Consider the following 24,051-nt stretch of genomic DNA (forward strand, 5'->3'; position numbering starts at 1 on the left):
CCAGTTTGGATATACAGACATGGGAAATACTCCCCGTGTGGGGGCCTAGCCGCATTCCAGACACCGTTCAAAGCCCTTTATCTTCAGAAGCTTCTGGGCTCTCTTGAGAGATCTTGTAAGGCAGTTATTTTCAATCCGTGACAATGGAGGGGGAAACAGACGAGTGGGGTTGAGTCACTTGCCCAAGATCACACCGCCGGGCTCCCCATACGCCACTGTGCTACCTCCCACAGCAAAGAGAGAGCCATTTTTCATACTTGCTTCTGTTTTAATATATAACTAATACATAAGCACATTTTTCTGAGTAGTCAAAAAGTATAGCGGTGACACAGCCCTAGAGAGGACACAGAATGACAAATACATGTACCCTTTGACCTCAAAGCCCATCCCTGGGGTTGGGGGCAGTAGTGGGAGGGTTGCTGTAACAGCAAAACCCTGGGAGTCAGCCAAGTGTCCGCCAACAAGGGGCTACAGGCAGAATACTACACAGCTGGAAAAGAGTGTGGATTCAGACAGTGAGTAGTAAAGTGATAGCAAATGAACTACCAGGATGTGAAAAGACGTGGAGGGGAACTTCCCTGGTGGTCCAGTGGCTAAGGCTCCACGCTCCCAATGCAGGGGCCCCAGGTTCAATCCCTGATCAGGGAACTAGAGCTCACATGCAACTAAGAGTTTGCATCCTGAACTAACTATCCCCCATGCTTCAGCTAAAAGAACCTGCATGCCACAACTAAGACCCCATGCAGCCAAATGAATGAAAAAAAAAAAGACATGGAGAAACCTTAAAGAAGCCAGTCTGAAAAGGCATCTTCAAGCTAACAGAAAATATATACTGGTCTCTTGTCCCTGTGTCTGACACAGAGCTCCAAACCCCTGTAAATTCCCAAGTGATAAGATCACCAAGGGCTTCTGTTCCACAGAGGTGACCCTGGGTGGCTCCTAAATGGGGGGCTGGTATCTGGAAAGTCCAAGCCAGGATTAGAAGCTTGGAATTTCCCACCCCACCCCCAATCCTCTAGAGGGGAGAGGGGCTGGAAATGGAGTTAATAAGTGACCATGCCTATGTGAGAAGCCGCCATAGAATCTCAACACTAACCCTGGGATTTAGGGAGTTCCAGGCTGGCAAGCACATCCACACCGGGAGGGTGACACACACCCAGCTCCCTGGGACAGAAGATGCTGTGCTCAGGACCCTCGCAGACCTTGCCCTGTGTACCTGTTTGTATCCTTGAGTGTATCCTGTAATGAACTAGTAAATATAAGTGTTTCCCTGAGTCCTGAGAACCGTGCTAGCAAAATAATCAAACCTGAGGAAGGGTCATTGGAGGTCTTGACCTGCAGCCGCTGTTCAAAGCACAGGTGATTCCCTGGGCTTGCGACTGGCGCCTGCAGTGTGTGTGGGATGGGTAGCTCTGTGAGCCATTAACCTGGGGGATCCAACCTTATCTCCAATAGAGTGTCAGAACTGAGCTAAACCTGAGGAGTGAAGGAGACTCACAGGAGGAAGAACTGCGTTAAAGAGTATGACTATTTTCTGCTTTAATCACCAGTCAAGTCTCCTGCTAACCAAACATGCAGGTGCCTATTTCTTGACGTTTTCACCAAATTAATGGGTGAAAAATAACACCTTGTTCTTTGAAAATTGACATTTCCTGACAAACTGTATGGCTGACAGTTTTTTCATGTCTTCTTGACAACTTGCTTTAGACTTCAGGCTTTTTTTTTTTTTTTTTTTTTTGGCAGCACTGCATGGCTTGCAGGATTTCGGTTCCTCAGCCAGGGATTGAACCCAGGCCACGGCAATGAAAGCCCAGGATCCCCTCACCACTAGGCAACCAGGGAGCTCCTGGGCTATTTTTCTTACTGATTTGTAGGAGGTCCTTTCTATATATAAATACATAATACATGTTTAAATACATTCCTGTGAATATAAACATGTAAATTTTTTGAACTGTATAAATATAACATTTATATGTAAACATATAAATTAGGGATCTTAGGACTTCCCTGGTGGCGCAGTGGATAAGAATCCATCTGCCAATGCAGGGGACACAGGTTCGATCCCTGGTCCAGGAAGATTCCACATGCCTCAGAGCAACTAAGCCGGTGCACCACAACTACTGAGCCCGAACTCCAGAGCCCAGGAAATGCAATGACTGAAGGGCCTGTGAGCCACGGCTACTGAAGCTGGAGCACCTGGAGCCTGCGCTCGCCGCAACTAGACAAAGCCTGCAGACAGCAACTGAGACCCAGCACAGCCAAAAACAAACACATAAATAAAGGTTCCTTTCAAAAGAAAAGTAAATTAGGGGTCTTACGTCTTTGTGTCATAGACAGCAAGTATTTCCTCTCAGTGTGTCGCTTATCTTTTAACTTTGTCTAGAGTATCTCTTACTATCCAGCAGTTTAAAATTGTAATTTTCTCACATCAGCCTTTTCCTTTATGGCTTCTGGGTTTTGAGTCTTGCTTTGAAAATCTTTCCCAGCACAAGAACATCATATAGATAGATAGAGATGAAAGTCAAACTCAGTCATGTCCAACTGTTTGTGACTGCATGAACTGTATACAGTCCATGGGATTCTCCAGGCCAGAACACTGGAGTGGGTAGCTGTTCCCTTCTCCAGGGGATCTTCCCAACCCAGGGATCGAACCAGGGTCTCCTGCAGGGGGATTCTTTACCAGCTGAGCTACCAGGGAAGCCATATATATATATATGATTTCTTATACGTTCACTGTAGTTTTTCTTTTTATGTCTATAATCATCAAGACTTTGTTCTGATTATGGTGTGAGGAAGGGATCTCTTTTTCCTGTGGAGAACCAATCAAAATGGTCTTTATAAACCTAGACTGGGAATTAATTATTCAGCCAGGTTTTACATCTAACTCATAAGTGCCTAGCGTGGTCCTGGGAATTTCCTCTATGTCACCTTCTTTTGTGCCTACAACCCTGTAAGAAAGATATTAAGACCCTGGCTTATAGATAAAGAAATTGAAGCCCAGGGACTCTCCTGGTGGTCCAGTGGTTAAGAATCTGCCCGCCAATGAAGGGGCCACGGATTTGATACCTGGTCGGGGAATGAAGATGTCACATGTCTCAGCACGACTAAGCCCATGTGCCACAACTACTGAGCCTACGAGCTCTAAAGCCCGTGCTCCACAGCAAGAGAAGCCACCGCAGTGAGAGGCCCACACACCACAACCAGCGAGCTGCCCCTGCTCGCTCCATCGCTGCAAGTAGAGAAAGCCCGTGTGCAGCAACAAAGACCCGGCATGGCCATAAATAAATAATAAATAAAATATCTTAAAAAAGAAATTGACACCCAGAGAGGCAGTGCCTGGACCAGGCTCACAAAGGGCATTCCTGGGAGGAAGAAGGAAGGTCTGGGGGCGGAAGGGAGAAGAACTCTTGGGATGGAGCCTGACCTGAGGGGGAGCCTCCATCTCACCTCCAGGCAAGGATCAGGGTGCAGTCGGCCAGGATGCACATCTTAGCCAGCTCCTTGAGGGCCTGCTGAGGATCTTTCTGAGAGAAGAAAACCAGAAAGAGGGGTATGGGAGAAAGCAAGGAGTTAAAGAGTCTTAAAAGCTGAGCACCTTAGGAAGCCAAGAGCCTTTCACTCAACTGACACTTCCTATTCTCCGATGGGGTGCCTGACCCGGGCAGGGCAGTCTCAGGACCCAGCAGTGACCAGGCCAGCCCTGACTCTGTCTTCTGGGGACTCACAGTCTAATGCAAAGGACAGACCCATTCCTAGACAGTGATGACCCAGAGTGCCCAGGGCTGAGGTAGAGAAGCCAAAGGAGCATCTGTTGTACCTGGGGGATCAGGGAGAGCTTCCTGGAGGAGGGAACATCTGAGCTGGGACCTGAAGGAGGATGAGGAGTGAGGGTAACAAAAGACAGCAAAAAAGGGAATTTCAGACAGGGGACAGTGTGTGCAAATGAAGGGAAGGGAGAGAGGGCTTGAAGAAATAAAATTCACTGCTATGGGATGGAAGATGTGAAATGCAAGGTGATCGTTGGAAGCTGAGAGATGAGCTGTGAGAGTAGGGCAGGGATTGGGTCATGCAGGGCTTCACACAGGGCACTGAGGGGCTGTGGGGGGTTTGGACCGCGGGTCTGTGTGCTTGAAGAGCCCTCCGCTTGCAAAGGGGCTAAGCTGGAGGCCACGAGATGAGAAGAGGCTGGGACAGAGACCCAGGCAGGAGAAGCAAGGGCCTGGATCAGGGCAGGGCTGCGAGGACAGACAGAAACAGGTTGAAGAAATATTTAGGTGGCAGAGGGCTGGGCCTGGCTGAAGGCAGGGTGGTGTGTGCGGAAGGAGAGATGGGTAATCTGACCATCCCATCTCCTTGCTAACACAGGTTGCAGCTCAGATGCAAGAAACTCCCACTGAGGTTCCGACTTGCATTCCTCCTTGGAAAGGACTCAACACCCACCTGTCAACCAGGAGGCCCAAGGCTCCCCATTTCACAGATGGGGACACTGAGGCCCGGGGGAGTGACCCCTGCTTACCACATCCACCTGGACGAGCAGGACCCGCAGGGCGTAGCTCTTCCCCAGGCTCTGCAGCCGCTGGTGGATGTAGTCTGGGTGGAGGTTGTGGTAGCGGAGGCTGGGGGGTGGGGAGAGAAAGAGGCGTTGGGAAGTCTCTGGCTGAGACACCCCAGAAGCCCTCCTTCTTCCCTCTGGCTGAAGGGCTTGGAGACTGAGGCAGACAGGCTTGCCAGGGTCTGAGGCTCAGAGAGGTTAAGTGTCTTGCCCAAGGTCACCCCTCAAGAAGGGAGCACAGGGGGCCTGGCAGTGAGAGCTACCTGACTCTGGCTCCCTTGAAGGGTGGACCCCCGGACTCTTCACCAAGGAAGAGAAGACCTCGGGTTTCAGGCAGAGCACAGAAACCCTAGAGAGCGCTCGTTCCCAGGGGGTTAGGGTCGCGGGGTGCTGCACAGCTGGTCTGGGGAAGCAGGGCCCACCTACCTGCCCCCCGGACTGCCTGCTTTGGCCTCTGAGGGTGCTGTCGGGGAGGGGTGGGACAGCTTTGCCACCCAGGAACAAAGGGGCGTCTCTGCCCAGCAGCCGCCAGCTCCATACCCCACAGGGAGGACAGGAACTTAACAAGTTTCACTTCCCCTGTCTGGCTCTGTCTGAAGAAAGGCCCCCAGGAGTCTTTAATTGGTGAAGGTTACCGAAACCTTGGCTCCAGTTCTGAGGGTCTGTGGCATGAGGCCCCCTCCTCCCTCACAGGCAGGAGTTCCGGCCCAGGCCTCTCCTCCCTTGGACCTGGGACCTCCGCTCTTGTGCTGGGCACTTACGGGCCAAGATCTCTGTCTCCTCCACAGGGTCACACCGAGGCCCAGAGGTGACAAGGCCGTGCCCGGGGGTCTCCTCCCCTCGACAGCCCAGAACACCCGGAGCACCCCCCTCCCAGGCCGTCTGGAGGGTGGGCAGCCCCAGCGCTCACCTGAGGAAGAGGGCACAGGTGCTCTGGCCCAGCACGTAGTCAGGTAGCACATCCCCGAACTCCCAGGGCACGTTGCGCACAAACCTCAGCACCGGGTTGCCCCTCTGGGTGGACGGAGGAGCGAAGCCATTAGCAGGGGGTCCCTGGGACCACCACACCCACCGCCACCCCAGGGCCCTCCTCCTGCCTCCGTTCCGCCCCTCCCCACCTTCCTCCTGCTTTGCACCTGGGGCTTCTCCAGCTCCACTCTCCTCCTCTCCTCAGACCCGCCCCCCTCAGCCTGGAATGTTCTTGGTGCTGGGGCTCTGACCTAGGCCCCTCCTCCCGGGCCCTGTTCTTTAGTCGCTTCAGTCGTAGACCGACAGGCTTCTCTGGTGGATTTCCCAGGCAAGAATACTGGAGTGGGTGGCCAATTCCTTCTCCAGGGGACCTTCCTGACCCAGGGATGGAACTCACGTCTCCTGCATTGGCAGGTGGATTCCTTACCACTGACCCACCAGGGAAGCCTTCCCTAGCCCTCGGTCTTAACCTAAGGGTCCCTGGATCTCCCTCGGGCTCAGTCTTCTCTCCCACTGGACACCTGTCCACAAGTGTCTACCTCACTGGCCCCCATACCTGCTACCCCTCCCAGCCCCAACTCAGGAATGACCACACCATCCAGAAACCCAGGGCTTCCCTCTCCCTCCCCTCCCCCAAGTGGGACATCTAGCTTCTAAGCATCCCCCAGAAATGCTTCCCCTTCCAGTGCCACGGCTTCCACCCTACCTCCTCCTGGTCCCCTGCCCCTCCTGGCTACCCTCCCAACAGGAGCTAGACAGCTCCTCCTAAAGCACAAACCTGCCCTTCCCCTGCTCTAAGCCCTGCTCTGGATCCCTACTGCCCTCAGGAGGAAGCTCCTCACTGTGCCTGTGACCCTCCACAGGGTTAGACCCCTGGCGTCTGCTGAGCAGACGCCTCCCTCTAAACACCCCCTTACACTCTACTCTCTACCTCACACTCTACCCAAGGCGGAAATACTCTGAGCAAGTCAAGCGCTGATCTATTTATAGGTATCTGAGAACCCACTTTGTGTCTAAGTCTGACCAAGAGGACACAGATCCCGGCCCCTGTGGGGGACACAGACATTAAACAAAGGCATCTTGGGGAACTTCCCTGGAAGCTTAGTGGTAAAGAATCCTTTTGCCAATGCAGGAGATGCAAGTTCAATCCCTGGTCTGGGAAGATTCCATATGCTGTGGAGCAACTAAGCGCCTGCACCACAATGACCACAATGATCAAGCCTGCGCTCTAGAGCCTGGGAACCACAGCTCCTGAGCCCATGCACTCTAGAGCCTGCGCTCTAGAGCCTGGGAACCACAGCTCCTGAGCCCATGCACTCTAGAGCCTGCGCTCTAGAGCCTGGGAACCACAGCTCCTGAGCCCATGCACTCTAGAGCCTGCGCTCTAGAGCCTGGGAACCACAGCTCCTGAGCCCATGCACTCTAGAGCCTGCGCTCTAGAGCCTGGGAACCACAGCTCCTGAGCCCATGCACTCTAGAGCCTGCGCTCTGCAACGAGAGAGGCCACCGCAATGAGAAGCCCACGGATCACAACTAGAGAGTAGCCCCCACCTCCCACAACTAGAGAACGCCTGTGTGCAGCAACAAAGACCCAGCACACTGCCCTCCAAAAAAGTACCTGGAGGATGAACATGTAATCACCAAGTGAAGTGGAATTTGGCTCGAATGAGGGTGTGGATCTGCTCTTGTGGGGGGAGCGGGGTGGTGGTGTGTGGTCAGAGAAGTTGGGGTGGGAAGGGTCTGCAGCCCTGGGGCATCTCGACCTGAGACACCAGGAGCCATGGAAGGGCTTTGGGTAAGGGAGAGGCAGGATCTGACTTTAATTTTTAAAGGATTGTTCTGTCCACTTCACACCCTTCTAGAATGGCCAAAATCCAAAAGACCAACAATGACAAGTGGGGAGGATATGGCAGAGATGCAACCTTCATCCACGGCTGGATGGGAACGTAAAGTGGTGCAGTCTTTTAGAAGACAGTTTGGGGGTGCCTGAGAAAGTTAAGCACAGCGCTGCCACATGACCCAGCCAATCTACACCTAGATAAATACCCAAGAGAACTAGAAACATGTCCACACAAACAGTGGTACCTAAATGTTCACAGCAGCATTTTCACAATCAATGGAAAGTATAAACTCAAATGTATATACCCAGTATATACCTAGAATATAAAACCCAAATGTATGGTATATCCTAGAGGTGGAATTTCTGGGCCATATGGTAACTCTATGTTTAAACATCCAAGGAACTGTGAGACTGTTTTCCAAAGTGGCCGCACCGTTTCGTATTCCCACCAGCAGTGTACGAGGATTCCAGGTCCTCCCCGCCCTCGGTATTGTCTATGCTTTTGATTCGAGCCATCCCCGTGGGTATGAAGTGGTATCTCATTGTGGTTTTGGCTCGTATTTCCCCCATGGCTCACAATTTTGAGCATCGTTTCATGTTCTTGGATCTTACTATTATCATCATGTACTCTCTCCCTCCAAAATGCCAGCCCCATCAATGACAGAGACTTTGTCTCCTGTCCCCAGAGCCTAGAGCAGCAGCAGGTAAACTCTGACCACCTATGAGGATTATAAGTGGCTCAGAGGGGCTAGGTCACCTGCCCAAGACACAGCTACAGTGTGGCAGAGCGGGATTCAAACTTGGGCCTGTGTTCAGGAGTTTTTGAATAAATGGACAAAACTGGGGGCAGGAGATGGAGCTGCATGAATACACTCACAGCCCCAACCACAACAGTTGGGGCAGGACTCTCCTGGTGATCCAGGGTTTAAGATTCTGAGCTCCTAATGCAGGGGGCCTGGGTTCCACCTCTGCTCAGGGAACCAGATCCCACCTGCTGCAACTAAGACCTGGTGCAGCCAAATAAATAAGTATATAAATATCGTTTTTAAAAAAAAGAGTTGGGGCATTATGGACTGAATGTCTGTGTCTCCCCAAAATTCATAGGCCAAATTCTAACCCCCAGTGTGACGGTATGTGCTGTGTGCTGTGTCACTTCAGTCGTGTCCAACTCTGTGCGACCCCAAGAGCTGTAGCCCTCCAGGCTCCTCTGTCCATAGGATTCTCCAGGCAAGAATACTAGAGTGGATTGCCATGCGCTCCTCCAGGGGATCTTCCCAAGCTAGGGACCGAACCTGCGGCTCCTGCATTGCAGGCAGATTCTTTATTAGGAGGTAAAGGCTGGTAATAAGGTCATGGAGGAGGAAGTGTCATGAATGGGATTAGTGTCTCTATAAAAGAGACTACAGGAGCTCCTCGCCCCTTTTGAAGCTGTGAGGACATAGTGAGAAGACAGCTGGCTATGAAACAGGAAGCAGGTCCTCACTAGACATGGAACCTGCCAGCCCCCTGATCTTGGACTTCCCAGCCTCCAGAACTGTGAGAAATAAATGTTCACTCTTTAAGCTACTAGTCTACGGCATTTTTGTTAGAACAGCCCGAAAGGACTAGGACATGGGGCATCCTCAACCCACACACACTAGCTGAATGGATGAATGGTGCTATTGAGAGCATAACAGGTGGAACTCAGACCTTCCTTGCCAACCAGAAAGCCCTCCTTAAAAATGCATTTCCCACCAGAAAGTCCAAAGTTCCACTTCTCCATTCCTGTCCTCACCTGCCGGGGGCTCACAATGATGCTATTGGATTTTGCTCCTGGTTTGGGGGCCTGGTTGGGGGTCTCTTCTGCCAGGGGTTCTGGCCCCACCGGGCGTGTGGCTTCAGCCCCGCCTGGAGGTCCAGAGAGGGCATACTCAGCGTAGGTCTGAGGGCCTGGCGGGGGTGAGGTCTCTACGGTGGGCAGGCTCCGAGTAGATCTGAATAAAGGCTTGGCCTGTGGGAAGAGATGTGAGAGGGCACCTGAAGTCTGAATCCAGCCACTTCTTCCTACCTCCTCGGCCACTGCCACCCTGGTCCCAGCCACCGTCTTCTCTCCCTCTGCCACTGCGGTCACTTCCTCACCAGTTCCCTCACTGGCCCTTAGCTCCTCGTCTGCTCCCCACACTGAGTCACACCATGCCCCTCCTCTGCTCAAGCCCCGAGATGGCTCTTGCCTTAGAGTAAAAGCCGAAGCTGTCACCACAGCCCTCCAGACCTTTAAAGAGCTGTCCCTGCCCCTCCACCTCAGAGATCTTCCTTTCTATCTCCTCCCCCTGGTTTTGTCTACTCCAGCCCCACCGGCCTTCTTGCTGCCCTAAAATGCATCAGGTTCTCTCTCACCTCAGGGCCTCTGCACTGGCTGTTTCCTTCTGCCCCATATCACAGAGCTGGCTCCCTCACCTCTTTTACATCTCACCAAAGGCATCATCTCCGCCTAGAAGCCCTCCCTTAACTGTTCTATCTAAAGGAGCTCTCCCTTCCCATCACACTGTATATCCTTAGCTTACTTTCTTTTTCTTCATAGCACATAGGTGGCAGCCAGTACTTAGCACCAGCCAATTGTGTTCCTGTGGGGTTGAGAATTCCGTGCTGCCAGATCCTTTTTACCAGAAGATGTGAGATGTGCAGACTTATTTCAAAATCGCTGCTGCTGCTGCTACTAAGTCGCTTCAGTCGTGTCCGACTCTGTGCGACCCCATAGACGGAAGCCCACCAGGCTCCCCCGTCCCTGGGATTCTCCAGGCAAGAACATTGGAGTGGGTTGCCATTTCCTTCTCCAATGCATGAAAGGGAAAAGTGAAAGGGAAGTCGCTCAGTCGTGTCCGCTCAGTCGTGTCCGACTCTTCACGACCCCATGGTCTGCAGCCTACCAGGCTCCTCTGTCCATGGGATTTTCCAGGCAAGAGTACTGGAGTGGGGTGCCATTGCCTTCTCCATTCAAATCACAAAACCTTCCAATTCTTAAAGTTCAGCAATAAATTCACGCTTTTGCAGAACCAAGGTGCTGACCACGTGAAACATTCCAGAACTAGTCCCCTTGGTGTCTGTTTTCTAACTCTGCCTTAGCCCTCCTATGACATTTTACAGATAGGGAAACTGAGACCTGCGTAGGTCAAAGGACTGTCTTCTCGAGGTGACCCAGGCCCCAACATTTCCTAACCCACACGGCGGTCCTACAGGCCCCTTCCTCCTAACCAACTCCCCCAAGCCTCTCAGCGGTTCCCTCATCTCCTAGTCCTACCCCAGGAGGAGGGACCACATCCTCGTCCGTAGGAATGAGGAATTTCTTCCTTGTGGGTGGGCCAGCGGGCTTGTGTACTCCCTCTTCGTCCATCGCAAGCTCCTTCTGGGGCCTGAAAATGAAGACGTGGTGTTGGGAGCCAAAGAGACATCGGCATTCTCCAGCGGGAACGCCCCCTCCCCCCCCCCTCCCCCCCCGCCGCCGCCGCCGCCGCCGCCGCCGCCACCTCCAGTCACAGTCGCCCCCCACCTCCAACCGCAAAAAAAATTCCAGGGCTCGATAGCGTCCAGCTCCAGACACCCAGGGGAGGAGCCAAGTTCTATAAGGCCCCGCCCCAGCCAGCCACCACCTCCAGCTTGCCCCTCCCCTTACCAGTCCACACTCTCCATTCACCACGCCCTCCAGGACCCCAACCTTCTTTTCTCCCGCCCTCACAGTTCCCCACCTTCCGTTTGCCAGGCCCGACCACAGTCCCCGTCCGCCCCGCCCCCAGGGCTCGCACCTGGATACCTTCCCCTAGCTCCACTTCCTCAATCTCTTAGACGCTGTACCGATTGACTGGCAGCTGCCAATCGCCGCCGGCAGTCTCCACCCCGACCCCTCTCGCCCGAGCCCGGTTGTCTTAGCTCCCGGAGGACCCACCTCCTTGCCCCCGGGCCGCGAGGAAAAGACCGGAGGGAGATAGAGGCTTCCCACCGCCCGCGCGGCCAGCGCGGCCCCAGGCTCGCCGCACTTCCGGCCTCTCTAGCCCTGTAGCCCGCTCCCGACGTTCCCCAAAAGAGTAGAGTAGAGGGGCGGTCCTGGCGCAGCTCTCTATGGTCCTGGAGGACTGCAGCTCTCTATGGTCCTGAGGTTTGGGTTGGAGAGAGCTGTCGACCTCTCGCCCTGAGCGTCTTGGGTTGCCAAGCCGTTTGATTTCAGTGCCCTTATTTAACGCCTCCGGAGAAGGCAATGGCACCACACTCCAGTACTCTTGCCTGGAAAATCCCATGGACAGAGGAGCCTGGTGGGCTGCAGTCCATGGGGTCGCTAAGAGTCGGACACGACTGAGCGACTTCCCTTTCACTTTTCCCTTTCATGCATTGGAGAAGGAAATGGCAACCCACTCCAGTGTTCTTGCCTGGAGAATCCCAGGGATGGGGGAGCCTGGTGGGCTTCCGTCTATGGGGTCGCACAGAGTCGGACACGACTGAAGCGACTTAGCAGCAGCAGCAGCATTGAACGCCTCTAGTGTGCCCGGGCTCTGGGCAAGGCTTAAAGGAGAAGAGATGGCAGCATATCAAACTAGGTTCCTTCTCTCTGTACAGACCTGGGTTTGAATCCCAGTTCTGTCATTGACTTGGCCTCAGTTTCCCCCTTCATTCATTAATTCCACATATGATCCCAGAGCGCCTCCTCTGTTCCCAGCTCTGTGCGAGGCACTTCTAGTGACACAGTGGTAACCAAGGATAACGACAGCCCCGCTCTGCTCTCTTGGAGCTCACAACGCATTCGGAGAGACAGACCTGTTCCCCAACAGAGGCGACCCAGAGTGGGCAGGGCTCGATAGGAGACCCCAGAGGGCCAGGGAGCAGGGTGGGGACAGGGACACCTAATGCAGCCCGAGGGCCAGGAAGAGCTTCCTAGAGGAAGGGACATCTGAGCAGAGACCTGGTTGATGAGTTAGTATTAGTCATTTCCTGAAAGATCGTATCACACTGTTCCAACTTGTAACTCTCTGATTACTAAGAAGAGAACATTTTTTCGTGAGTTTATTGCCCTTAAATATTTTGTTTTCTGTGAATTGGTTGCTCATATCCTTTGCCCATTTTAAAAATGGGGTTGTATGCCTTTTTTATTACTATTAATTTGCAGGAGTGCTTTATGAATTCCAATCCTGTTAGTCACTTACATATATTCCAAACATTTCCTCCTAGTTTGTACTTTATATTTTAACTTTATCTATTTATGTTCCTCACACAGAAATTCTTAGTGTTTATGTGCACCTATTTATCAATCTAGTCTATCCTGACTTTTGGTATGTTTAAGAGGCTTGCCATACCCCAGGGAGCTTCCCAGGTGATGCTAGTGGTAAAGAACCCACCTACCATTGCAGGAGACATAAGAGACATGGGTTCAATCCCTGGGTCGGGAAGATCCCCTGGAGGAGGGCATGGCAACCCACTCCAGTTTTCTTGCCTAGAGAATCCCACGGACAGAGGAGCCTGGCAGGCTACTGTCCGTAGGGTTGCAAAGAGTCAGACACGATTGAAGCGACTTGGCATTGAGGCATGCATACCCCAAGGTCATAAATATAGGCTATCATTTTTTTAATACTTTCCTAGTTTTGATTTTCTTTCTGTGTTGAATCCACATGAGACTTATTTTTGAACATGTGTTAAGGTAGGGATTTATGAGGGATATAGGCAGTTGTCCCAGTACCATTTATTTTTATTATTATTTTAAATTTATTTCGCTGTGCTGGGTCTTAGTTGCATAATTCAGGCTCTTCTATCTTCATTGAGGTATGTGAGATCTAGTTCCCCATCCAGGGCCCCCTACATTGGGAATGTGGAGTCTTAGCCACTGAACCATCAGGGAAGTCCCCAACACATTTATTTGAAAAGGCAGTTCTGGGAATTCCCTGGCGGTCCAGAGGTTAGGAATTGGCACTTTCATTGCTGGGATCCAGTTCCATCCCAGGTTGGAGAACTGAGATACCACAAGCCTCACTGCCAAGCAGCCAAAAAAAAAAAAAAAAAAAGAGAGAGAGAGAGAGAGTCAGTCCTTTTCCCTGGTTTTTTATATTCCACTGTTGTCATCTGTCAAATTCCCATATATCCACAGGTTGATCTCTGACATTTCTATTATATTTCATTGATCTCTAAATCTGCTTCTTGCCTCCATGCCAAACTGTTTATTTAGATATGTTTTGATATCATATGAGGGTAGTCTCCCACCTCTGTTCAGTTTCAAATCTGTCTTTACCATTCCTGTCCCTTTTCTCTTCTAGATGGATTTCAGTGGCTGCTTTTCTAGCTAGTTCCCTGAAAACTCCTATTGAGATTGGGATGGGAATTGCACTGGACTGATGAATTAATGACAAGAAGACTGACATCTTTTTTGATATCCATGAACATATTGTCTTTATCTCTCCATTGATTTTGCCTTTTGTTAGGAGCCTACTGTAAAATATTTTTTCTAATTAATTTTTATTTCTATAATTGATGCATCATTTCCTGGGCTTCCCTGGTGGCTCAGTGGTATAGAATCTGCCTGTCAATGCAGGAGACACAGGTTCCATCCCTGATCTGGGAAGATCCCCTGGAGAAGGAAATGGCAGCCCACTCCAGTATTCTTGCCTAGGAAATCCCATGGACAGAGGGTCCTGGTGAGCTACAGTCCATAGGGTTGCAAAGAGTGGCTGAGCATGCATGCACCAATGACCGCATTTTAATTTGTCTCTAAAGACCTTGAAAGTGAAAGTAGCTCAGTCGTGTCCAACTCTTTGCGACCACATGGACTATAGTCCATGGAATTCTCTATGCCATAATACTGGAGTGGGTAGCCTTTCCCTTCTCCAGGGCATTTTCCCAAGCCAGGGATCAAAACCAGGTCTCCCCCACTGCAGGCGGATTCTTTACCAGTTGAGCCACAAGGGAAGTCCACAAATACTGAAGTGGGTAGCCTATCCCTTCTCCAGCAGATCTTCCTGACCCAGGAATCGAATCTTATTTCCAAATAAAGTCACATTCTGAAGTAATGGAGGTTAGGACTCAACGTATCTTTTGGGGGGCCACAATTCAACCCTTAACAATTTTGTTACTTTTTATACAATTCTTCCTTCTGAATTAATTTGCTTCTTGCTAGAGTGCATTCTCTTCTAACTCTTTCCGATAACGTTCTAGATAGGCAATTTCTGAGTCTTGTTCATCTGAAAATGTCTTTATTTGACCCGCACAAAAGGAACCTCAAATTCTAGAGGAACTTCCCTGATGGTTAAGACTCTGAGCTCCCAATGCAGGGGCATGAGTTCAATTCCTGGTTGGGGAACTACGCTTCCACACGTTGCATGGCTCCTCAAAAAGAAGACCAAATAGAATCTCAAATTCTGGGTTCTTAGTTATTTTAAGTTAGAAGATACTGGTCCAGACTTCCCTGGTGATCCAGTTTTTAAGAATCTGCCTGCCGATGCAGGGGACGAGGGTTGGATCCCAGGTCTAGGAAAATCCCACATGCCGAGAACAAGGCAACTAAGCCCACTCACCACAACTACTGAGCCCACACGCCTGGAGCCCATGCTCCACAACAAGAGATGCCACGGCAGTGAGAAGCCCATGCTCTGCAACGAAAAACAGCCCCCACTGCTGGCAGCAAGAGAAAAGCCCGCAGGCAGCAAGGAAGACCCAGTGCAGCCAAAAATAAATAAGTAGAATAAAAAAGAAGGAGATACTGGTCCTCTATCTGGGTCACTGATGATAAATCTTTCGTCATAAGCAAGCTCATCTCTGTGCTTAATTTTCCCCAGGATTCTTTACTTGCAGTGTGACCTAGTACCAGCAACTCAGTTTCTCCATGTAGGTCAGTTTGCTCACCTCTAAAATGAGAATAACAATAGCAGAACTATTAGGAAGATGGAATGAGGTATGTGGAAAGTGCCTACATCTGTATTTGGCACACAGTATATGCAATATTCAGGTCTGTCATAAAAATAATATAATCCTTAACCACATCCTGGGCAAGCAGGGACTGAGGCTGTTGTGACCACTGCTGTATCAAAGTGCCCAGAAACCAGAAGGGACTACTGAACCATATATTGTTTGAATGAACAAAGAACTGAAACAGGGTCCTCCAGCAAGCGACTTTACTATTGGAGCCGCTGCTTCCACATCTGTAACTGCTGAGGTTGTGAGAATTCAGTAAGACCACAGAGACATGTCTTGAGCTGCATGGTTCACTCAGTCCTTGACTAACTAACTACATATTAAGCATCTATTATGTGACAGACACTGGGGATACGTGCGTGTGTGCGTGCTAAGTCATGTCCGACTTTTTGCGATCCTATGGACCCTAGCCCACCAGGCTCTTCTGTCCATGGATTCTCCAGGCAAGAATACTGGAGTGGGTTGCCATGCTCTCCTTCAGGGGATCTTCCCCACCCAGGAATCGAACCCGTTGTCTCCTATGTCTCCTGCATTGACAGGCAGGTTCTTTATCACTAGCGCCACCTAGGAAGCTCAACTGGAGACACAGCTAATAGTACATCAGACCAGGTCCCTGTACTGTGGCGCGGATGGTTTCATGGGAGACAGACGGTGAGAAAAAAACACAAATAAAAGAGTTCCAGTCATTTATGCTCTGGAGGTGATTAAAAAAAAAAACGTGATGTGAAGTAGATGATGGAGGAGACCACACAGTCTCAAGAAAAGGGACTTTATAAATTAAAAAAAATTTTTTTAATATATTACCATCAACGAGGTAACTATCAAAATAGATTGAGCGCATACTATGAGCTAAATCCTCATAATTACCTTCCTCTTAGGGACTAGTGTTAATTCTCTTGCCAGTGCAGGAACCTCAGCAGACACGGATTCCATCCCTGAGTCGGGAAGGTCCCTTGGAGAGGAAGATCTTCTGGAAGAGTAAACGGCACCCCACTCCAGTATTCTTGCCTGGGAAATCCCATGGACGGAGGAGTCTGGCGGGCTACAGTCCACGGGGGTCGCAAAGAGTCGGACACGACTTAAAGAGTGAGCATGCATGTTGGTATCGATAGTTTATTTAACAGATGAAGCAGCTGAGGCCCCAGTGACAAGGAGATGGCCTATGAAAATTTGTCTCTAAATCCAAGGGCAGAGAGGGTTCCTAGAAGGAAGCCAGCCTGGGTGGGACTCAGTTTCTCCCGAAGGAGAATGGAAATTATCAAAGAAACCTGCAACTCGTGTCTTTTCCGCCAGGGGGCGATGGCATCCCACAAGAGGATTTGAGCTGTAGGGGCGCTGGAACAGGTACCCACCCTCAGGCAAGACCCCCCAGCGAAGGTGGCTGGCTGTCCCCATCTCCCGACCCGTTTCTCTCTCGCTGAAGTGCAACAAAGGCCCCGCGGAGCGCGGCTCAGGTTAACTCTGAGCCTATTTGATTAGTTGAGCGGGAGAAAGTTGCTCTCACTTCTACAGTATATTTTCCAAGTTGGATTCCTACTTTCAGTTCCCAAGTTGAACTTTCGGATCCTGAATTCGAATCTTTCCAGCTCCCAGAGTTGCGAGTTCGAGTCTAACAGCTGTCCGTACTGTACTCTTTTCCCCATCCTTCTTCCAAATACTTCAAGTTCAAAGTCCAGCCCCAACCAAAGTTCCTGGGTAACTCCTCGGAGTCCAGACCTTGCCCCATTCCCAAACCTTCCCCTAACCCCAACTTCGACTTTCCTCTTAACCTCCAAAGGACTAGGGTGAGAATGGTGAACATAAGGATACCTCGCTCCTAATTCCACCCAAGAGACTCTGGGCGAGGGGCCGACTGCCGCTGGACCGAAGGCTCTGGAAGCGGGGGCGCGGCCGAGGGGCGCAGTGACCCGGCCAGCGTCCCCACCCGCCTCTAAACTTAGCCGCGGTGACGCGCGGCCCGGCTATAGCGGCGGGGCCTGGGACGCAGGGGGGCCCGATCGGAGGGGGAGCGGCTCAGCTCCGCTAGCCTCTATTTATAGAGCCCGGAACCCGAAATAGCGCGGAGCCGAGCGGCCGGGATGACGCGGGAGCCGCCGGGGGCTGACTCACCCGGCCCGGAGCGGCGGCCCCCGGATGGGGGACAGTGGAGGCGCTGGACTCGACCCCACGCCATTCCGGGCACCTCTTCTGCTGGGACGTCCCAGGTTTCCACGAGGCACTGTGGTTGGATACGCAGCAAAAAGGAGGATCTGCAGCACGAGAGACTGAGGTTAGATCAGAGGTGGGACTTCCCTCAAAGAGCCCAGAATCAAAGAACTAACTTTATACAAGAAGAGGGGTTGGGAAGGAGGGGAGATGAACCAGATATACACACGTATTTATCACCAGCAATAGGACTGAGGCGTCTTGGGGGCAGAAACATGGACACAACCGAGCCAAACCCCTGGGTCACAGCTGTCCCCCTCTCCGCTTGCCATGGCTTCTTGCATGCTGTTCCCACTCCCTAGAATGCCTTTTCCTGCCTCCCCAGTCTTACAAATTCATGCTCCTCAGAGACCTGGTGCTAAGGGCAATCCCTCACAAATTAAAACTATGACCCACTGGACTGGAAGCCCCATGAGGGTAGGGCCAGGCGCTTCTCAGTCATCGCCATTTTCCCAACATAAGATAGACCTCTGGAGAAATTAACTGCGTGAATAAAAACTGTTGGTAATAAAATAAAATGACTTTTCCCAAACTATCACAGCAAATGTTGGTTGTATGCTACATGCCAGGTGTGAGTCGGACAGTTATCTCCTATGGGTCTCACGACAACCTTAGGAGTGAGGTATTTTTATTATTTTCATCATCACCAACCTCATGATGTTTGTGGCCCCAGGGACTGTAGCCCTCCAGGCTCTCCTGTACACAGGCTTTCCCAGGCAAGAATACAGGAGTGGGTTGCCATTTTCTTCTCCAGGAGATCTTCTCAACCCAGGGATCGAACCTGCGGCTCCTGTATTAGCAGGCAGATGCTTTACCACTGAGCCATCTGGGAAGCCCAACACCATGTTAGAGATGAAGAAACTGAGATTCAAGGAATACCTTACATGTCCTCAGAACTGTCTCCTGAACCAGGTACCCTGGCCCCGGAGATGTTCAGTTCCCAGGACACTGTGTTTAGTTCCTATTGGACCGAAAGGTAAGGGGTGATTCTCAAAGTGCAGTCCACAGAACCTTGGCGGGTTCCCCAGCACTCTTTCTTGAGCTCCCTGGGGTCAAAATGATTATCATAGCGCTGACACTTAACTCATTTTTTCACTTTCTCTCTCAAATGTTCAGTCCAACCTGCAAAATATCTCAACACACTGAGCACAGAAGCAGAGGTGAAGTCCTAGCTATCTTCTGTCTAGCCAGACATTAAAGTAATTTGTAAAATATTGCCCCTCTTCTTACTAAATGTTCTTTCTTTCAAGTACAGTTGGTTTTGTTTGTTGGTTGGCTTTTTTTTTTTTTTTTTTTTTGCCATGCCTCAAGGTTTGTGGGGTCATAGTTCCCTGACCAGGATGGAACCCGTGCCCCTTGCAGTGGAAACTCAGAGTCCTAACCACTGGACTACCAGGGAATTCCCCCAAATATGGTGGTTTTAAACTTAAAATATAGGATTTATGTTAACCTGATTTTTTGGAAATTATTTTTAAATGAACCAATAAATAATCCTTAAATATCTCAGCTTTAATTTCTAATATAATAAATATGGATAGATATAATCCATATCAGCAGAAGTTCTTTGGAGTCCTCATTACTTTTTATGCATTTATTTTTAGTTTTTGCTGCACTGAGCCTTCGTTGCTATGCCCAGACCTTCTCTAGTTTCAGTGAATGGGGTCCACTCCTCACTGCGTTGCGAGGGTTTCCCCATCGTAGTGGCTTCTTTTGTCACAGAGCTCAGGCTGTAGGAGCTTGGGCTTCAGTAGCTACAGCACTTGGGCTCAGCAGTTGAGACTCGTGGGCTTAGTTGCTCCTTGGCATGTGAAATCTTCCAGGACCAGGGATCAAACCTATGTCCTCTGCACTGGCAGGTGGACTTATCCATTGTGCCACTAGGGAAGTCCAGTCCTCATTACTTTTTAAGAGCATAAGCAACCTTGAGACCAAAAGTTTAAGGATCACTGACCTAATACCGAAGTGTTATATGAAAGACAAGAGTATGAAACATCATTTTAACTGGGAGTGGGAGAATGGGAGGGCGGGAGAGTTTTTTTCTGTCAAAGAAACATTAAAGAGATCTACAGGATGACGGGCAATCCACCAGGTGAAGGGAGGAGAGCTTTCAAGGCAGTGGGGACAGTTTGTGCAAAGCCCCTGGGGTAGGAAGTTGCTAAGCCTACAAAGATGAAACACACGGAGTGAGGAGTAGAATGGCAAGAAATAAGAGGAGGCAATCAAGGGACCAGATCATGTAAGATTGCAAAGGCCATGGTAAGAACTTTGGATTTTATTCTGAGTGGAGAATGGCCAAGGATGGAAGCTGGGAGCCCAGTAGCAAAGTGATCTCAGTTGTCCAGGGAAGATCAGATAGTAGTCTAGACAAGGGTGATGGGAAGTCAAAAGAAATTTGTGGGGGCTTCCCTGGTGGTCCAGTGGTTAAGAATCCACCTTGCAATGCAAGGGACACCAGTCTGATCCCTGGTCCAGGAAGATCCCACATGCCAAGAAGCAACTGAGTCCCAATGCCACAAACACTGAACTGTGCTTTAGAGCCCTCGAGCCGCAACTATTGAACCCATGTGCTGCAACTCTTGAAGCCCCATCGCCTAGAGTCCATGCTTCTCTTGTTTCTATTATAATTTCTAGTTGATTAATGTTACTGAATATCATCCGTTGGCCAGGCAATCTGGCCTAATTCTCAGTTTAAAATAGTTTGTTGATTCTCTTAGTCTTTCTTTGAGATGGTAGCATTATCTCTTGCCTTCCCATCTTTATATGTCATTCATTTTTCTTGTCCTACAGCATTTGCAAAGACTTTCAGGACGATGTCAAATGGCAAGGTTGATCGGTCCTCATATACTCCACATCGCAGCCTTCTGAGAAGACTTTTTTTTTTTGGCTGTATCAGGTCTGAGTTGTGGTGTGCCGGCCCTAGAGCAACATGGGCTCGATAGTTTCCACCTGCAGGCTTAGTTGCCCTGTGGTATGTGGGATCTTAGTTCCCCGACCAGAGATCAAACCTGCATCCCCTGCATTTGGAAAGCAGATTCATAACCAACGGACCGCTAGGAAAGTCCCTGAGATGACTTATCTTGTTATTCCTATTGTGTAGAAGGAGAAAGTGAGGTACAGAGAGGCAAGTCTCTTGATCAAGGCCACACAGCAAAGAAGCAAACAAACCAGGACTTCAACAAAAGCTTGTGTTCTCAACCACTGCCTTAAAAGAAAATTCAATAGGCATTCTGTATTTTTTTTTTAAATAGGCATAATACCTTGTGAGTTTCCACAGTGGCCCCTGGATCTTGAATGAGGCTCTGGGGACCTGAGATCTGATTCTGACTCTGCCTTCTTTTTGAGCCTCAGTTTTCTCCTTTGAGACAGCATTTGAAAGCCACAGAAACGCCGTCTTCAGGGTATAAGGGGACAGGCCCCCAAACAGACTGTATTCATTTCCTGTGGCTGCCTAACAAATTACCACAAACTTGGTGGCTTAAAACAACAGAAATTTATTCTCTCTCAGTTCTGGAGACCGGAAATCCTATTATAAATCAAAATATCAGCAGGATCACACTCCCTCTGGCTTTTTTTAAACTTTTCTTCTTATTACTTTTATCTATTTATTTTTGGTGGCACTGCATTTTCGTGGCTGTGCTCGGACTTTAGCTTTGGCCAGTGGGGGCAGCTCTTTGTTGCGGTGCTTGGGGTTCTCATCACGGTGGCTTCTTTTGATGCCGAGCACAGGCTCTAGATCGATGACTCAGTAGTTGTGGCTTAGCTGCTCCGAGGCATGTGGAATTTTCCTGGACGAGGGATCGATCCCTCGTCCCCTGCATTGGCAGACAGATTCCTAACCACTAGACCACCCTCTGAATTTTCTAGGGGAAGATTCTTCCCTGCCTCTTCCAGCTTCTGGTCACCCTAGGCGTTCCTGGGCTTGTGACTCCATCAGTCTCATCTCTCCCTCCATTTTCACATGACTACATCTCTAATCCATCTCTAGTTTCCCTCTGCTGGGCTCTCTCTTTCTCTCTTTTAATATCTACTTCTCCATTTATTTAGGTCTTCCCTAATTTCTCTCAGCGATGTTTTATTAGTGTGCAGATCTTGCACATCTGTTATTTATTTATTTTCTGTTATTTATTTATTTTTGACCATGCTGCAAGGCATTCAGGATCTTAGTTCCCTGACCAGGAATTGAACCTACGCCCCCTGCGGTGGAGGTGTGAGTCCCAACCCCTGGACCTCCAGGGAATCTCCTCCCCCATACTGCCTTTCTCTTGTAAAGACACTTGACACTGGGTTTAGGGACCACTTGGATAATCCACAGTGATATCATCTCAAGATCCTAACCTTAATTATATCTGCAAAGACTCTTTTTCCAAATAAGTTCCCATTCACAGATCTCAGGTAGACTCATCATGGGTTGGAGAAGGGCACATCATTCAACCCATTACACGGATTAAAACAGAAAAATGAGAACAGGAAAACATGTGGCAGAGTTTGGGCTGGGAGGCGCCCAAAGCTTTGTGACTGCACACCCCCGTTCCAGTGGGGAATGTCAAAGCATGCGCCCTTGAGAGTCCAGAGTGGTCCCGGTGTCCTTCACATGATGGTCAGAAGTCGAGTGTGGCCACCATGCTCGGATATTTCCATGAGGATGGGAAGTCTTTAAGGGAGTTTTTCATTCTTCAACTCTTAAAGTGGAGTTGAGAGATTTTCTCTTTCACAAAATTCCAAATAATAATAAAAGTCAAACACTCGCACAGCACTTAATATGTGCCAAGTCTTGTTATAAGTGTTTAAATATCTATTCATTAATTTAATCCTCACAAAACCCGCTCTGATGTCTTGCCGATTCTCCTTTCATAGAAGAATAAACTGAGGTGCAGAGAGGCTAGAGTTTCAGTTTGGAAGTTTCAGAGCTTGAACTCTGTAGTCTGGCTTCAGTGTCTAGGTTCTTGATGTTAAACCTTACTGTCACCTGGAGGCACACCATCTCACGTTAAATCTGAACTCTGAGAAAGCCACACTCCCAGATCCCTGGTCAGGGACTGGCTACTGCTGCGATGTCTAATATGGCAGCCATTTGGCTACATGTGGCTCTTAAGTACTTGACATATGGCTGGTCCAAAATGAGACGTGTCATGAGTGTAAACTCCACATCACATTTCATATACTTAGTGTGATAAAAAAAAAAAAAAAAAAAACCTATCTCGTTATGAAAACTGCTGGACTTCTCTGGTGGTCCAGTGGTTAAGAATCTGCCTGCCAATACAGGGGACACAAGTCCTATCCCTGGTCCAGGGAGATTCCACGTGCCCTGGGCAGCTAAGCCTGTGTACAACTACTGCAACCTGCACAGTCTAGGGCCCATGCTCTGCAACCAGGGGGCCACCGCAGCGAGGAGCCTGTGCACTGCAACCAGAGAGACGGCCCTGCTCACCACAGCTAGAGAAAGCCCATGCGCAGCCACCGCAGCGAGGAGCCTATGCACTGCAACTAGAGAGACGGCCCTGCTCACCACAGCTAGAGAAAGCCCATGCTCAGCTACAAAGACCCAGCGCAGCCAAAAATAAATTTTTTTTTAAAAAAAGGAGACTGCTGATATTAAGCACATGTCGAAATAATATTTTGCATCTATCTGGTTAAATAAAATACAGGAACAAAATTATTTTCACCTGTTTCTTTTGGCTTTTGCAGGGGAGCTACTAGGGCATTCAAGCCCACGTCCTATTTCTTGTGGACAGCGCTGGTCCATGGGATTTGCTGTCTCTCCATCTGGGAGGGCATCAGATGATGGGATGCCACTTGTTCCGGGGGTCACTGAGCCTCAGGATTTCTTGTGATTGTTCCAGAACAATCCATGTCAGAAGCACATTCAAACAGAGCGACTAATCCTCACATCAAAAACATGGCTTTAAAGGACACTCTCAAATTCCTCTCTGCACCAGGTGAAGAAGCTACTTAGCCGAGAGAAACCACAGTGCCAGGCAGTATTTTGCAGCCACTCTGTGTCTGGAGTATACTTTTTTTTTCATAAATTATATACACGCATGCCTTTATTGGGCTTTCCAGGTGGCGCTAGTAATAAAGAATCCGCCTGCCGAGGCAGGAGATCTAAGAGACCCAAGTTCAATCCCTGGGTCGGGAAGATCCCTTGGAGGAGGGCATAGCAGCCCCCTCGAGTATTCTTGCCTGGAGAATTCCATGGACAGAGAAACCTGGTGGGCTTCAGACTACAGGGTCACAAAGTGTTGGACACCACTGCAGCAACTTAGCATGCACTCACGTGACCTTATTAAAAACATTATAAAACTTACAAAACGGAGATACAAGGACGTCCCTGGTGGAACAGTGGTTAAGACTGCACGTTTCCAATACAAGGGGTACAGGTTTGATCCCTGATCAGGGAACTAAGATCCCACGTGCTGGGTGGCATGGGCAAAAAACAAACAAAAATAAAAACCCTTGAAACAAACAAAACAGAGATAAAATACTCATGGATGAACCAGGCTGCATGAGATCACGAGTTCAAATCCTGACTCTGTCCCCTCCCTGGCTGGGATTCCTTCCATGAGTT

The 24,051-nt window shown here is 49.8% G+C and overlaps 1 protein-coding gene and 2 long non-coding RNA genes across 6 annotated transcripts in view; 1 reads left to right on the forward strand and 2 right to left on the reverse strand.

The window, feature by feature from the left end:
* ERCC1 (ERCC excision repair 1, endonuclease non-catalytic subunit) overlaps window positions 1–11,404 on the reverse strand; it is a 14,818-nt gene extending 3,414 nt beyond the window's left edge. The window contains exons 1-6 of one of the 4 annotated variants that reach the window (XM_070771266.1): window positions 11,281–11,404; window positions 10,639–10,750; window positions 9,136–9,351; window positions 5,463–5,566; window positions 4,517–4,616; window positions 3,448–3,524 (exon numbers count right to left, since the gene is read on the reverse strand). In XM_070771266.1, the coding sequence (XP_070627367.1) occupies window positions 3,448–3,524; window positions 4,517–4,616; window positions 5,463–5,566; window positions 9,136–9,351; window positions 10,639–10,731 (590 nt within the window). In that variant the 5' untranslated portion in view covers window positions 10,732–10,750; window positions 11,281–11,404. Of the gene's footprint in view, window positions 1–3,447; window positions 3,525–4,516; window positions 4,617–5,462; window positions 5,567–9,135; window positions 9,352–10,638; window positions 10,751–11,010; window positions 11,043–11,140 lie in introns of those variants that run through there. The other 3 variants (XM_070771267.1, XM_070771264.1, XM_070771263.1) reach the window with 3 other exon arrangements.
* A 4,127-nt stretch (window positions 11,405–15,531) lies between these two features.
* Window positions 15,532–18,274, reverse strand: LOC139177149 (uncharacterized). The gene is made up of 3 exons (XR_011561627.1): window positions 18,138–18,274; window positions 17,391–17,530; window positions 15,532–16,251 (listed from the first exon to the last, which is right to left on the reverse strand). It is a non-coding gene; the product is annotated as an uncharacterized lncRNA (long non-coding RNA).
* LOC139177148 (uncharacterized) lies at window positions 17,414–22,682 on the forward strand. The gene is made up of 3 exons (XR_011561626.1): window positions 17,414–17,550; window positions 18,241–18,462; window positions 20,274–22,682. It is a non-coding gene; the product is annotated as an uncharacterized lncRNA (long non-coding RNA).
* Window positions 22,683–24,051: the final 1,369 nt, after the last annotated feature.

The sequence above is a fragment of the Bos indicus genome, chromosome 18 (assembly GCF_029378745.1).
Source record: "Bos indicus isolate NIAB-ARS_2022 breed Sahiwal x Tharparkar chromosome 18, NIAB-ARS_B.indTharparkar_mat_pri_1.0, whole genome shotgun sequence".
NCBI lineage: Eukaryota > Metazoa > Chordata > Mammalia > Artiodactyla > Bovidae > Bos > Bos indicus.